Source organism: Pteropus medius, unplaced genomic scaffold (assembly GCF_902729225.1).
Source record: "Pteropus medius unplaced genomic scaffold, Ma_sr-lr_union100, whole genome shotgun sequence".
In the NCBI taxonomy this organism is placed as follows: Eukaryota; Metazoa; Chordata; class Mammalia; order Chiroptera; family Pteropodidae; genus Pteropus; species Pteropus medius.
In genome coordinates this window covers 19,500,785-19,515,184 of record NW_024344378.1, presented here as the reverse complement: position 1 = coordinate 19,515,184, position 14,400 = coordinate 19,500,785, and the positions used below count along the sequence as shown (strand labels likewise).

The following is a 14,400-nucleotide window of genomic DNA, read 5'->3' as shown; positions in this document are numbered from 1 at the left end:
ATAACCTCCCTTCACTTGGTTCCAGCCACACTGGCCTCCTTCCTCTTCCCCTAATGCAGTAAGGCTTTGCACTTGCTGTTCCTTCTACCTGACGGTCCCTCCCCCAGATATCTGACTGCCTTACCTCAGTCAGCTGTGTGCTCCAGCATTAAGTTTTCAGTGAGGCCTCCTTTGACCAGCCTATTTAAAATTGTTACTACTCTACTCCACCTTTCACATTCATTCCCTTCTCTGAATCTTTCTCTACAGTGATTGTTAGTGTCTGCTATTTTATACAGTTTGTTCTGTACCCATCCACCCGCTACACTAGACTACAAGCTCTGTAATGACAGGGCTTTGTCTCCTATTTCCTGCTTTGTCCCCTCTACCCAGAACAGATCCTGGCACCTGATAGGCACTTGATAAACAGTAAATGAAGTAATGGAATTAGGAAAAGACCTACAATCCTCAAGAGGCAGCCTGGGTCTGGGAATTAAGACTTAATTTTTATACTAGCTTTGGCACTAGCTATGTGACTTCTGAGCCTCACAATGTCTATCTGTAGATAACAGAGAACTCCTGGTCCTTTGCTGTAGCAGAATTCTAGAATGATGCTTGGTCATAGCCCTCCTGCTGCCATTTGGCTGAGAGTAGAAGACAGAGTTGGACAGGACCTGGTAGAGTGAGAGAACTCTCACTCCTTTCTCGTCGAGGCTTGGGTGGAATCATTGCTGGCTTTGAAATGAGAGGCAAGGTTCTGGCTTGAACTTGGAGGCCTGGTGAGGGAAGAATGGGTGAGGGGTCCAACTCCAACTGCTGAGTGGGGACAAATAGACCTGGCCAGTAGACCCTGGATCCTCCTCATGGAGAATCAGCTCCTCGAGGGCCCCATGGGAAGTACTGCTAGAAGAAAAGAAAAAGGGGAGGTGGGGAATGAGGAAGAGGTAAGAACGGAGAAGGGAGGAGTGGAGAGGGCCTTCCGTGTGGATCACTCGGCCGCACACTGGTCTTCAATGAGTTCTGGGAGGTCAAGCCTTCTTGTAGACCTCAGCTAGCCACTAAGGCCCTCACAGCCAGCACCCACTCCAAGACAGAGTAGCAGGCCTTTTGGCTGAGGAAATCCCAGCCCTCCTCCCTTTTCTGGGCCTTGCAACAGCTCCCTGCTTGTTTTCCCGAAATAAATGGTCTGAGCATATTGGGCCGGCAATAACCCCTTGAAATCAGTTGTTATCACAGTTAACAACCAGTTTGGCTTCAGTTCAGGCTGTTAACTATCAAACCACTAAGTGCCGGTAATGATTGATTCTTGGCCAGTTGCAGCTTGAGTGGGCTGTAAAACCCCATTAGCAAGGGCTCTGTGGAGGCAGCAACTCAAAGATAAACAAGGTGGTGGGTGCTCTAGCCCAGCCTAGCCCCACTGCTCTGGGCTCTGCCCCCATAGGTCCCTGGCCTGGGGTTCTGCTGGGAGTCAACCCCTTCTCAAAGCCTCGGGCAGCCTCATGGACCCGATACCCACTATCCTATCTATCCCCTCTCTCCTCCCTACCCTGAACGGTCATCTCCCCCTTCTCTGTTAGGCGGGTCCAGCTCTCTGGACGGCCCACCCCATCTCCCTCATCACAACCATGGCACAGTTCTGCCCCACCACCCTGGAGTACTCAGTCATCACCAGCCTCGGGGCTTCAGAAGTAGCTTTGGCCTAAGCCAGTGACCAGCACTGGCCCAGCGTGGCCCCACTTTGTGGCCAGGATCACAGGCAGAGAGAGTCTGACATTCCACCCTACCTCAGACTCCCTTCTATCCTGTGGCTTCCCCCAGGAATTGCTCTCAAACAAATGAAACATGGGTAATTACTGGGCTGGGGGCTGGACAGGCAGCCCTGCAGATGAAAGCGTTTCCTGGACGGTCTCTTCATTTGCATGGCATCAGAAGCTGCTCAGAAGGTGTGACTTTTCCCACAGTGAGACCCTAGCTCCTTGCACAATAAAGCCAGGCTGCTCACCCAGAATTAATTAAAGGGGGAGGGGAGAGGATGGAGCAGAAGAGGAGGCACTAAGAGCTGGGGGAGCTGGAAGAGAGATGTCTAGAGCCCCCTCCCCGCATCCCCAGTGTCCACGAACCAGGAGAAACGTACTCTATCCAGAGTTCCTCACCCCCATAGCAGGCCAGAAGAGGTGGCATAGACAGACTCCAGGCTATCCTTAATCTCTCTACTCTAAAGCTTCCCACTGAGCCCTAGAATTCCAGATCCACCTGGACAACCTGAGCCTGAGACTTGTAGCTGCAACTCTGAGAGGTTCACATGGTTAGGAAGCCATAGGGTGCCCCCCTCCCAAAGAAGGCACTTCAAAGAACAGAGGCCCAGAGAAAAGATGTTTCTGGATTGGCCCAAGAACTGGGCTGTGGGACCAGTCCAGGGGCACCCTCAAAGAAGGCAACAGACGCAACCAGAATGGGAGGTCTTGGTTATGAAGACTGGGCCAGCTCTGCCCTCAGAAGATCTGCTCCTTTGGGCTTGGGCTTTCCATCATACCATACCATGCCGTGGTATGATGCCAGTGTCACCATCTACATCCAAACACACACCCTTCCACCTACCGTGGGCCAGTCCTCTTGCCCACACCATGAGCTGCTCTACCAGCCTGAGTCCAACTCTTGGCCTGTGACCTTCCCTTCCCACCCATGCTCAGTTCCTCTCCCTCTAGGCCCCATGTCTCCAAAGGCAGCAGCCTCCCCCTGGACCACAGTCCCCTGGACTCTTCTGCAGCACCTGAGCTCAGCACCTTCTACTCACAGCTCTCTAACCTGATCTCCCAAAGTTAGCACTTGTTCCATGTCACAACTGTCAACACCAACCTTGGAGGTCCCCCCTTTGACATACCCCCACCTTAGACCCTGGTAGCTGCTCTTTTCTTTCATTTTCTAGAGCCAGATAGAAAGAACCAGCTCTGGCATCTTCCATCTGTGTCCCACACAGACCTCGGCACACACAGAGAGGCACTTTTTTAGACTCATTGTATCCATGACTGGAGCTCTGGTCCTAGCAGAGTCATCCTTTCTGGTCCAGAGGTGGCCTGGGGAAGTGTTAGCAATAACTCATGTTAAAAGCTCAGAAGTCCATGTCTGCGAGCTCCCAAGACCAGTTAAGAGCCTCCTCTTGCTCCTTTCCCTGCTTCTGTCCTCCCGGAAAAACCCCTCCAGCAGCAATGATGGGTATGGCTGACAGGTACGACTCCTTAAATTGAAGGCTACATACAGTCAGAGCTTTGCCTGATTTGCTTCATCTCCCAGCCACCCCCACTCAGTTGGCGCAGGACAGAGGGAGGGGCCTGGCGGTAGCAGGACTCACTCTTCAACACACATTTGTAATATGCAAGTTAAATAAATACTTCGGTCATTTAATAGCAACTAATACTCAACCTACCCCCACTGACACCCTCCTTTAAAACACCTGACCTAAGCCCTAACCCTTTCCTCCCTACCCCCACCTGGAGTCCCTGGCTGCCTGGCCAGCTTGCCCTGCAGGTGCTGGCGTTCAGAGCACCTCTCTGAGACTGGAAAGAAAAGCCCCCCACTCCCAGGGAACAACCTCCGCCCCACCTCTGCCCCATTCCCAGTCTTGGCCACTAACTGGCCTTCCTAAGAGTTAAGAAGACACCACAGCCAAGTGGATTACAAAAATAGAGCCTCTCTTTTGTTTAAAAAACAAACAAACAAACAAAAAACCCAACAGCAAACAATTATCAACAACTAAAACTCGGGGTTCCCCCAGCTCCTCCCCAGCCTTCAGTAGCGCAGACCTCATCTTGCTTGAGTTTCTGTTTGTGCTCCCCGGAGATGGAAATCTACGCGCTGGGAGCTGCGGGAGGGGCCGGGCAGGCGCCTAGCCTATCGGGGCTCCGGGGCCCAAGTCCTCTGGCTGCCGCGCAAGCTGCGCGTGAAGGGCGGGTAGTTGAGAAACTCGAAGCGCAGGCTCTGCTCGGTGGTGTGGTGGCCGCGGGGCAGACGCTTCATGAAGTGGACCTCGCGCTGGTGCTGCCGCGTCTTGGAGCCCTTGCGGGGCCGGCCCTTGCGGGTGAAGGCCATGTACCAGCCCTCGTACTTGGCGTTCTGCAGGGCCGTGTAGTTGTTCTCCAGGACGATCTCCGTGAAAACACAATCCTTGCCTTTGCCGTTGCTCTGCAGATGGGGGTGGGGGTGGGGTGCAGACAAGGCGTTACTGGGCTCTGTCCGGAGCACCCCCCCAACAGAGGCAGAGGGCAGGCGGCCCCAGACAGCAGGTGGGCACCCCAGCAGATGGCAGGGTAGGCAGGAGCTGCAGCCCCACCCCCTGCCTGGGCACCCGCTCTCTAATCCCTCACAGCCCGCAGCCCACCCGGCAACTTCCTGTCCTCCCGGGCAGCAGTGACACATGGCCGTCTACAGAGGGGCTGGGCCCCAACACAGAGAGGCAGAGAAGGGGCCCAGACCCTGCCTGCCCTGGCCTCCTGCCCACCAGTCTGTCCAGAGCTGCTAGTACCCGTTTCCCCACCTGCCTCCATCAGCCCCTCAGGATTGCGGCTGTGGGGCCCCAGGGCTGCCACCCTATGGGGGAGGGGAGGCCTTCGAGGAGAAGCTGAGCCCCAGAAGCCCAGCAAGCAGGGAGCTTGAGGCTGGAGAGGAGCCGTGACTAATGGGGCCATTTTAGAGCTGGGCCGAGAGGCTGAGCCTGCGGCTTACTGAACATTCCAAATGCTGGTACCATGTAATTGGACATAATAGCAAAGCAATTTGGCGATTTGTTAAAAAGATATATGGAATTTACCAACTCCCCCCTAGCCCCTTCCTTAGCCTTCCTTCTTCCTCCTTTGCCTCCATAGCTTTTCATCTCTCAAGCATTTTCCTTCTCCCTCACCTCCCCCTTCAAATCATTAGATAACCCCAAGGTGTCTCTGCCTACCTTATTGAGATCCCAGAGGAGCTCAACCAGCCCAGCCTGCTCCCCAGGCTGCAGGGGCTCCTCATTCCTTCTGGGGTCTCACCTTGGCAATCAGCTTCCCCTTCTTGTTCATGCAGATGTAGAGGCCCGTCTCAGCTCCTCGGACTCGAACCCGGCTCCCAAAGGTATCTGTCTCCACAATGAGCTTTGCTGTCGGGAACAGAGTGGGGAGGTTATTGGAAGCTCCCTGACCCCCACTGTTCCATGTCCTCATAGCATCTGGCCCACAGACTTGTCACATCTCAGCATCAACTGCTCCTAGGGCCAGATACCTAAGACGTGGGCTTCAGCCCCAGCTCAGCTACTAGTATGCTGTGCAACCCTGGGAAAGGTCAAGTCCACTTTCTGGGCCTCCGGTGCCTCATCTGAGTTTACAGAGGGGGATGAATGAAATCATAGTGTACCAACTGGTTCTGCAGAGGAGTCTTGGGGCCATCAAATTGTAAAGACCCTCTCTAAAACCAGACTATAATGACTTTTATGTTGAGGCTTCATGACTAGAGTTCTCTTGCCAATGGAAAGATCTCTAAGGATCCTTCCAACTCAAAATATTATGTGTACATGCCTCACAGATCATTACAAACATCTGGGTGCAGTGGTGACCTCCAGTCCTGAAGCCAAATGTAAAAGCATTCTCTCCTGTTTCTGGTACCTCAGGTTCTAACTCACAGCCCTGGCCACCCCCTCTACCCCCACCTTTACTCTGCTGAGAAGGTAACAGGGATGGGAGAGCTCTGTCTAACACAGCCCCTAGCCGGCTGCCTTCTCAAAACTCAAACACCAGCTGGGAGGGTTCTGCCTCTTCCCCATGCTTCTCAGTCACTGACATCCCCAGTCCCAGAGTCCAGAAATTAACAACTCGATGGTCTTTCTTCTTTCAACCTCCATCACTTACTGGGCTTATCACCCCAGTGACCAAACCCTTTCTGTGGGTGAGGAGGGGAAAAATTTGGTGTGCTTGCCTCGCAGTCTGGGAAACCAGGAGACAGGGAGATGAATTCTGTGCCTTCTTCCCCCTCCCTCCTCCCCTTAGACAGCCAACTCGCCGCAGAAACTTATCCCTGTCCACTCTCTGCAAAACTCCTCCCTTTGAGGCTGTCCCCAAGAAGGGAGTGAGGGCTGACTTAGCCCTTTGGGATGGGACAGAAGGAGCTGGGTCTCTTGCCCTCCCTACTGCAGAGCCCAGCCTCTTCCCTCCTTGAGAAAGCAGTTCTGGGACTCCCAGAGCCACCTCCCAGCCTGCACTGACAAGGAGGCACCTTCTCTGTCCCCGAAACTAATGGGGGGGATGGGCACCAAGGTAAGCAAGACAATCCTCAAAATGCCCAGCCTGTGACTACCTCCCTCCCTCCCCCCCCCCGCCCCTTCACATAAGCAAAGAGCTGGGACCCAGTGGCCAAGTCCCCAGGCTGGCTCCAAGTCAGCTCGGGAAATGCAGCTGTCACCTCTCCTCCCACCCACCTCCTCTTGGACCCAGCCAGTCTGCTCATCCCTCTCCTGGTCTGCCTTCCAGAGCAAGGAGCAGCTGCTTTTAAGGGCCAGGAAGGACAATGACATGAGAAGACCAAGAGAGGATCCCACTCAGGGGATTCTGGACAAATAGGGCAGATAGTGATGGAGTAGGCCCCTTTGTCCCTTCCTGGGACCTATAAGGAAGCAGCTGGCACCTCTCTGCTGTTCTCTCCCAGACTCTTCCCGTCCTGGCTGCACACCTTAAGCTTCTGCTCTTGGGCCTTCCAGCTCTTACGCCTGCTGGGCAGGCAGGGCCCAAGAAGCCTGGGAAGCCTATACTGTAAGGACAGACGGGAGCATCAGACCTCTGAAGTCTGAAGATGAGATCCTCCATGGCCAACTTAGCCTCTTCTTCCCTTCCCCAAACCCAAAGATCTGGACCATTTGCTCCAATGGAGCAAACACAGAAGGAGCCAGGTATTCGTTCCCTTCCCTTGGAAGCTGAGAAGGGCAGCTAGCAGCCAGTTCGGAGGGACAAAGGGACAGTAGGCTGGCCCTGCCAGCCCAGCGGGGGAGCTGGGCCACCAGGCAGGCCGCCCCCACCCCCACTGCCAAGAGCCCACACTCTCTTTCCTGGATGGATCTGGGGAGCTGGGGCCACAGTTAACAGCGGCTTTCCCGACTGGGTTTTTGGAAAGCTTAACATTTTCAAACCTATTCTTCCACCCAGTGACAGATTTATCCCAGGAAAATTATGTCTCCTTCTCCAGCTTTGAAGGGAAGTCAGCAATGTCGACGCAGAAAAAATGCAGCGAGACATACTCGATCCCCCAAACTGGCTCGAGAAGAGGAGAAAGTATTCAGGAAATGTTAAAAAAGGTGAAAGTAAGAAGAGTTTTAATCGCTCTGCCAGACGCGGGGGTCTCTCCAGAGATTCATAGAGAACAATCTTGAACCTCTTTTTTAACATTTACAGACTTGCAATTCTTTTCAAACTCCACATCTGAAAAAAGGCTTTTTCTTTTTCTGTTTTATATCATTCTTCATTTTTCTTCTTAGCTCTTAAAATGCCTCACCTTTTTATTACATTTTAATAGAGTCTTCCCCTCTCCTTTCATGCTTGTTTAACTTGGTCATTATTTAAAGGTTTTTAAACTCACAATAATCGCTCTCTAAAAACAACACCAGCCGCCCAGAGGGCTTGCTTTTCTCTTGGTACATCCAGGACTCTGGAAATTGGCCTCATTTCAAGATAGGAATATTGAATGTTTTAGAAATCAATCAGTCCCCAGCCTCTCCACCCTGCAGTAGCTCCCTGTACTCACCACCCCACCTGGGAGCCAGGGCTCTGCCCTGACAGACCGCCTGGGTTCCTGGGTGAATGCGGCAGGGAGGGCCCCTTTCGAAGCCTAGTCCCCATGTGTCATCGGCCCTTCTGATAAAAGCATTTAAAGGTTCACAGCAACACCCCCTCCAAGCTGGAAGAGTTGGGGAGACTTCTCTCCCTTCTCTTTCCCACTCTCCATTTGTGGGCCCTGGCGACATATCCTCTTTCAAGTGCTTCCCTTAAACCTGGGCCTCCTCCCCCCTGAACCCTCTGCCTCCACCTGCAGCTGGGTAGAGGTGTATGAAAGGGGGAGGTATAAAGGGAAATTCCTGGATTCATTCATCTGCTGGGCAAGAAGGGGCACCTGTGGGCCAAGTACTCCCCAAGGTCCCTTCCCCAGCCCTCTCTTCTCCAGCTGACCCTCAAAATGCTTTTTTGCCTTAACTCCTTGCCTTCTGAGCTGGGAGCATTCAGACCCCTGGCCGGCACAGACGGGGCTGGTGAGTCCAGTCACACCAGGCCGGCCTGGGGAAGGAGGCATGTTCCACAAGCTACCTTTACCCTGCCGCAGTGCAGCTCGCCTTACCGAAGGGATCCCCGTCTTCTGCCATGGCGTTGATGCGCTTGTTGGCCAGGACCTGCACGTGCTTCCCGCTGGTGCGGCTGTAGAGCTGGTAGGTCCGGATGAGGCGGCGGCTGAGCTGATCCGTCACCAGGCTCTGCTCCCTCACATGCTGTGTAAAATTAGGTGAGGACTGAACAGTTACCTTTAGGAAATTGAAAAATACACAACACGCCATTATAATGCTACTCTGCCCAGGGGCCCGAGTGGCCCCCATCGCCCTGCACCCCCCTCCACTGCCCCAGGCAGCCGGCAGGGGTTAGGGGTCCCCCCACCATGCCAGCTCAGGCCACCACCCCACACCCGGGAAAACCAGGCAGACCCAGCCTAGTATAGACGAGCCCCAGGATTGGGGAAAGATCTGGACCCACCTGTTGGGAAACACCCTGGGACTCGCGGCCAGCTCGGAACAGGGAAGCCAGCTCCCTGCCCAGCGCAGGCCCCCCGCCCGGGCCTTCCTAGAAGAGCAGGGCGCTTTTAAGTAGGGAGGCAGCTCTGCCTGGCCCCTGACATTTATAAAGACAAATTTACGGAGCAAATGTTGAGAGCGCAGAGGACCTAGGCACCTGATCTTTCAGCCAGACCTGCCACAAGCCTCCCCCGAGAGCCATGGAGAGGGTCTCTGTGGCAGTCACCCGGACTTCTGACAACGAAAGCCCGGCGTAGTCCCCTCCTCGGCGGCCGGGTGTGGCTGCCCGTGGTAGTGGTCCCCATCCACCCCAATCTGGCTAGGAAGCGTGGGAGACAGCGCTGGACTTGGAGACCTTGAGATTTAGCCTCGCTACTAACTGGCTGTGTGACCTTGAGTAGAGTGCTACCTCTCTGTTCCTTAGCTCCCAATTCGGGGTAGTTCGGGATTGGATTTCTAAGGTTCCTTCCAGCCCTACGGCGCTGCCCGCAGAATCAGTCCTCCTGCCCTTGCCGGACCTGGCCAGCCCGCGTCCCCCGCAGGCCCCCGACCCCCGCCTTCGCGCAGTGCGCCTTACCTGGGCTTGGAGGCAGAGAACCAGCAAGTGCAACAGCCTGTGGGAGACAAAAGCGGGCGGGAGAGAGAGGGGCGCGGGATGAGCGAGGGGTGCGGCGCGCAGCCGGCGGGGACGGGGCGGCGGTACTCACAGGCAGCTCAGGGCCGAGCGGGGGCTGCCCATGGCGCGCGGCCCGGGGAGCGCGGGGAGCCCCGGCGGAATCACGCCGGCCCGCGGGCGGCCGTGGACGCACGAGCCAAGGGCGGCGGCAAGCGAGGACCGCTCGAGGGCGGGAGCCCAGCGGCGATGCCGACGCGGCTCCGCGGGTCCCGTGGAAGGTCGAGCTGGCCGCGCCGCGCGGAGTCGCTCTGCGCCACTGCCCAAGACGGTGGCCGCTGGCTGCTCAGGAGCCGGAGCAGGCGGAGGGTAACGGGCCGGCAGGGCGGGTGGGCAGGCGGGAAGGAGGAAGGCGAGGGGTGGTAGCATACGCAATCAGCGCGAGGGGGGAGTGCGGGGCGGGCGGCCGGAGCCGCAGCCCCGGGCTGGGAGCTGGGGCCGGGACGCAGCCCGGGGCGGGGGCGGGGCAGCCGGGGCGGGGCGGCCGGCGGGTCTGGGATTGGGGGTCTGGCTAGGGGAGGGGTCTGGGGACCAGCCGGAGGGGCGGGGGCGGCCGGGGTGGGCGCCTCCCCCATCCCCAGCCTGTCCCCTCGCGCGCTCTTGGGGTCTGGACATGCGGGGATAAGGGGCGCCTCGGGCCGCCCGCTCCATGGGGTCGGGTCCTGAGACCCTCCGCAGGGGCTTCTTGAACCGCCGGTGCGCGGGAGTCGGAAGGTGCCGGGGCTCCACCGTGGGGCACGCCTCAGGCTATCCAGCGGGTCTTTGAGCCACCTACTGTGCGCTCCCGCTGGATCTGCCCGCGGAAGGTGGCAGCTGACACTGAACTGAAGGGCTGCGCTCGGCTCTCCCTCAGTGAGTGCGTGTGCGAAGGTGACCTGACTCCCCGTCTTTCTGCTGAGTACCCCGCCTTGCCGGTTTCTCCTGTCTCGCTCCGTCTCCAAAAAGGCCCTGAGATGGAGAAATGTCTCCTTCTCCCTCTCCCGCCCCTACTATCACCATCGCCCTCGCCCCTGCCCCGCCCTCCCCCCAACCCACAGACACACTGGCCTGAAGCTTAGAAGGAACCACGACCCACCTATGCGAGAGAGCCCAGAGGTCCCTGGCAAGAAGCCACTGTCCCTGCTGCTCCCCAAAGCAACAGGCAGAAGGAGTGAAAATAACTACTCTAGGGAAAAGACTTCAATTCAGGCTGCCAGTCTTCTCAGAGTTCCATTATTTGTGCACTTAACAGGTATTTACACACCTACCGTGTACTAGACAGGGACCGATGCTTTGTGTCAACTTGGATTGGGGGCAGTGCGGAAGGAGGAGGTAGGGACTTGTCTAAGTCTTTCCCAGCCCCTCATTGCTTCTCCCCAGGGGCTTCTAGAAACCCTGAGCTTTGGTGCTTCTTTGGGAGCAGCCGAGATGGGCCTTGGGATAGGTACTTCCGAGAAGCAGGTGGAGCCACTGATGCCAGGTCCAGCTGCCACGTTCACCCAAGACCTCCCCTGCCCCAGTCCTCTCCCACTCATGTCCTTGGGAGTTAGGCTGGAGGGGTTGGCCAAAGGCAGTAGGCAGGCCCTTGTCCAGCAGCAAGACAAGTTATGCCTACCTCTCCTTTTTCTGTGCCCTACCTTTCCCCATTTCCAGCCATAATGCTAACACTGACCAATGTACAAATGGGAAAGCAGAATCAGAGAGCTTGTCCCGAGATCCCATCCTTCCTCAGAGGAGTATATTTCCTGAGCCCCCCTATTACCCCCTTCAAGAGGCTATTGTTCATGGCATAGAGCTGGGCAGGATTGTTCTGCAGTTAGTATTTGATGAGTGAGTTATGGAGTTACTGGCTGAGCATTTAGACCCCAGCCCAAGTGTGGCTTCCCCAGGGAGACTTGCCTTCATCCCCTTGCCCCAATAGATATAATAAGCCCCACCATTTATCGAGCACTTGTATTTGCTAAAAGCTGGGCTAGTAGTGTCTTCTCTCAGCCCCACTGGGAAGTGGGTCTATTAGACAGAGTAACAGGTGAGGTGGGCTTCAGTGCCCACAGCCTAGCCCTTTATTGTGCTCTTCTCTCTTAGAGGCCTACAGGTCACCTGTTGAGTGACTACCTCCCCAGCTGCACTGCTTGAAGCAGGCAGGATTCTCACCATCTTAACCTCATGCCTGCACTTAGTAGACCCTTGAAAAAGTTTATTTGTGTGCATTAATGAATGAATGAGTGGAAAGATGAAGAGCAGAGGATGGAAAGGGCCTTCTCCCCATCAGGGACCCAGCCCTCTGAAAATACTCTAATGAGAACAGCAGGGAGCAGGACCAAAGCAAGGGTCAAGACATCCAGTCCACCCTTAGTATGCATAGTCCTGGAGTCACAACCAAAGGGCACCTGTCTTTCTCTGGAGTGGGGTAGAAGCCAAAGCATCTGGCTCAGATGAGAGTCCAACCCATTCTGGAGTCCCCAGAGGGTTCTGAAGTCCCTGGGCTGAACCTCAGTAATCTTAATCCACCGTCCTCTCTCTTCCCCAGAGAAGATGGCCATCCTGGGGCATAAAAGCATGGAGGCCAGGGTTTCAGTCCTACACTTTAACCTTTTCCAATGGTTTCTACAGGACCAGAATTCCTATACATTTGGAGAATTTCCTCTGAACTGAATTTTTGTCAGGTTGGTGAAATTCTTATCGTCTCCCAAAAAGTCCTGTCTTTAGAGAGGGGCTGATGGGGACCCACCAGCATCAGGACCAGAGTACTGACTAGGCAAGCCCTGTGAGTGACAGATGCAAATATTCCTTAGGAGCCCCCACAGGCCAGTCTCTCCCTCTCTAGCTCGTTGGCTGGCCTCCCGACCAGCTCGCTCCTTCCTTTATCTTATCAAAGCCCGTAATTACAATTGCTATTTTGTTTCCTCGAATCTGCAATCAGAGCTCCCTGGCCCTGATGAGCGAGCGCCTGTCAACCTGATCGCTGAGTGACAGCGCGGCCACCTTTCCCGGCCGCCCCCACACTCTACAATGTAAACACACACACACACACATTAATAATATTGTTACACACACACACACACTTCACCTCCTGCAAACACAAACACACACTTCTCACCAACATAAACAGCCTCTCCGTAAACACGCCCTCACGGGGACCCAAACACACATCTTCAGCTTCTTTGCAAACGCATCCCTCACCCTCGGGCCCACACCAGCCGGCACCGGCCGCGGGTACTGCAGCTTGTTCCACTGCTTGCCTCCTGCGCCCGGCGTTCAAAGCGCCGCGGACTCTCCGCGGATCGTTCAAATGCAAATCGTCGAGATTGTGTTAAGCACTTTGGGAACCCATTCGAGGTCGTCTCCCTTCACCCCTCAAATACAGGCCTGCCCTTCCTTCAGCAGTCTGCAGACCCTGGCGTATGTCTTCATCCTTTAGCGCTCTTACTGTGTGCCAAGGGGCAGAAAGGGGGATCGAGGAGAGACGGGGGACCAGAGGGGGAAAAAACAATTCCCAGCTCTGTCCCCGGGGCGACTGGTCGGGTCAGAAAACTCCTGGGCGAAGGGGCACATGTGGACTGGGACTCCACTGCGGGCAGCAGCGCGCTCTGCGCGGGCCCGGGCTGCGGGGAGACCACCAAGACCACAGTCAAGGCACACAGTGAGCCGTCGGCGGCAGCGCGATGGGTAGATATTGAGGCGGGGCCACGCGCAGAGGATACTGAGTCTGCTTCCCCCGCGGTGACCATTCCGTGCACCCAGTGGGTCTCGCTCGCCTCCAACCACGCACGTGCCGACTTTGGAGGCTATAGGCGAGAGGAAGAAAAGCACTCTCCCTTTCAGTGAATGATGACTGAATGAACGAATGAAGTCGGCCTCAGTAACTTACTCCCTCACCTTCCACCTAAACTTCGGCGGCCCAGACCACTCGCTGGGCACGTGGGCTCCTGCAAGATTAGAGCCCCTAGAGAGGCGGCGTGGGGTAGGTAGCTGCACAGCCACAGGCCGTTTCAACCTCGCCCACCAGAGGGCGCCAGCCCCCCTTTCCCCCTCCTTCCAGACCGCTTGACGCGGAAAGGTGAATGGTCTCAAGCCTGGCTGCCCCTACACCTTGTTGGTTCCCAGTGGAAGCATTTCGGGAAAGTCCTTCTGAAGAGGACAAAGAGGACTGCTACCCTAATCATTGCAACACAGAAAGATCATCTTCCTTTATCCTCACATTAAGGAAAAAAGGAGATTAAAAACTGGACTTTTGCTCCTGACCACAGGGAGGGATGAACCTCCTCTAGGGATGTGTTAAAGAGGGAGTGCTTTATCGTGTTGTGGGGATACTCTCCAAAGTTTACATCCCCTGCCCCAATATCAGCCCCTTCAGGTTACCTAGGGACCCTCCCACTTGCCCACTTGCCCAGCAGCCTGTGTGGGAGGGAGTGGGCCTGACTCCACTAGGCACTGTTCTCTGTCCATCCTCAGCATGTCTGGCCCCAGGCTGTCTCAGGAGGTAACCTTTTGTTTGCTTGTTTGTGGGCATTGAGGACCCAGCCCGCCATCAACACAGCTGCTGAACTGCTGACCCCAGAGTTGGTCGCCACACTCATGCTCACACCAGGTACATCCTTTTCTCCTCCTGGCATAGTAGAGGCCAAGCCCCCAAACCACCTGATTCCAGGCACCAGAGACTCTCCACCCCCAAGACCAGGAATTCTGCTGGGGATAGGAACCCCCTAACCCAGGAGGCTGAATCCCAGGGGCCCCTCTCTGCCCCCATATGCCAGGCCACCCAGATTCTGGTTTCCCTGTCACCCAATATGGCCAGTCCTCTCCATCTGGCCCCTGGAATCAGGTTTCTAAGGGCCCAGACCAGCTCAGAGACAGCCTGCAAGACTGGAAGGAGGAGCAAAGACTGGCTTCCGCCCTACCCTGAGCCCACTCATGGGGCTAGAGATGCACATTCCTCGGGCTGCTTAAGCCCCCTTATCTGCCCCCCTGCCCATCAGCC

General features: G+C 55.9%; 1 protein-coding gene across 4 annotated transcripts; it reads right to left on the bottom strand.

Annotated features, from left to right (window-relative positions):
• Positions 1-3,215: 3,215 nt before the first annotated feature.
• Positions 3,216-9,718, bottom strand: FGF8 (fibroblast growth factor 8). 4 transcript variants are annotated; one of them, XM_039872423.1, is made up of 6 exons: positions 9,475-9,718; positions 9,345-9,381; positions 8,730-8,816; positions 8,323-8,503; positions 5,001-5,107; positions 3,216-4,158 (listed from the first exon to the last, which is right to left on the bottom strand). In XM_039872423.1, exons 1-6 carry the CDS (start codon positions 9,504-9,506, stop codon positions 3,868-3,870), a joined length of 735 nt encoding a protein of 244 aa, XP_039728357.1. In that variant the 5' UTR covers positions 9,507-9,718; the 3' UTR covers positions 3,216-3,867. The 4 variants fall into 4 exon arrangements, with proteins under 4 accessions (XP_039728357.1, XP_039728358.1, XP_039728359.1 ...); XM_039872424.1 differs by having other exon boundaries at positions 8,323-8,470; XM_039872425.1 differs by lacking the exon at positions 8,730-8,816.
• Between the last annotated feature and the right edge of the window lie 4,682 nt (positions 9,719-14,400).

Bases quoted from the DNA above. Each gene is read 5' to 3' on its own strand.
- FGF8 (XM_039872423.1), bottom strand. From the start codon at position 9,506: ATGGGCAGCCCCCGCTCGGCCCTGAGCTGCCT. The intron at 9,382-9,474 runs GTGAGTACCGCC...TGTCTCCCACAG, and splicing joins CGCTCGGCCCTGAGCTGCCT to GCTGTTGCACTTGCTGGTTC. The intron at 8,504-8,729 runs GTGGGTCCAGAT...AATTTCCTAAAG, and splicing joins CCCAGGGTGTTTCCCAACAG to GTAACTGTTCAGTCCTCACC.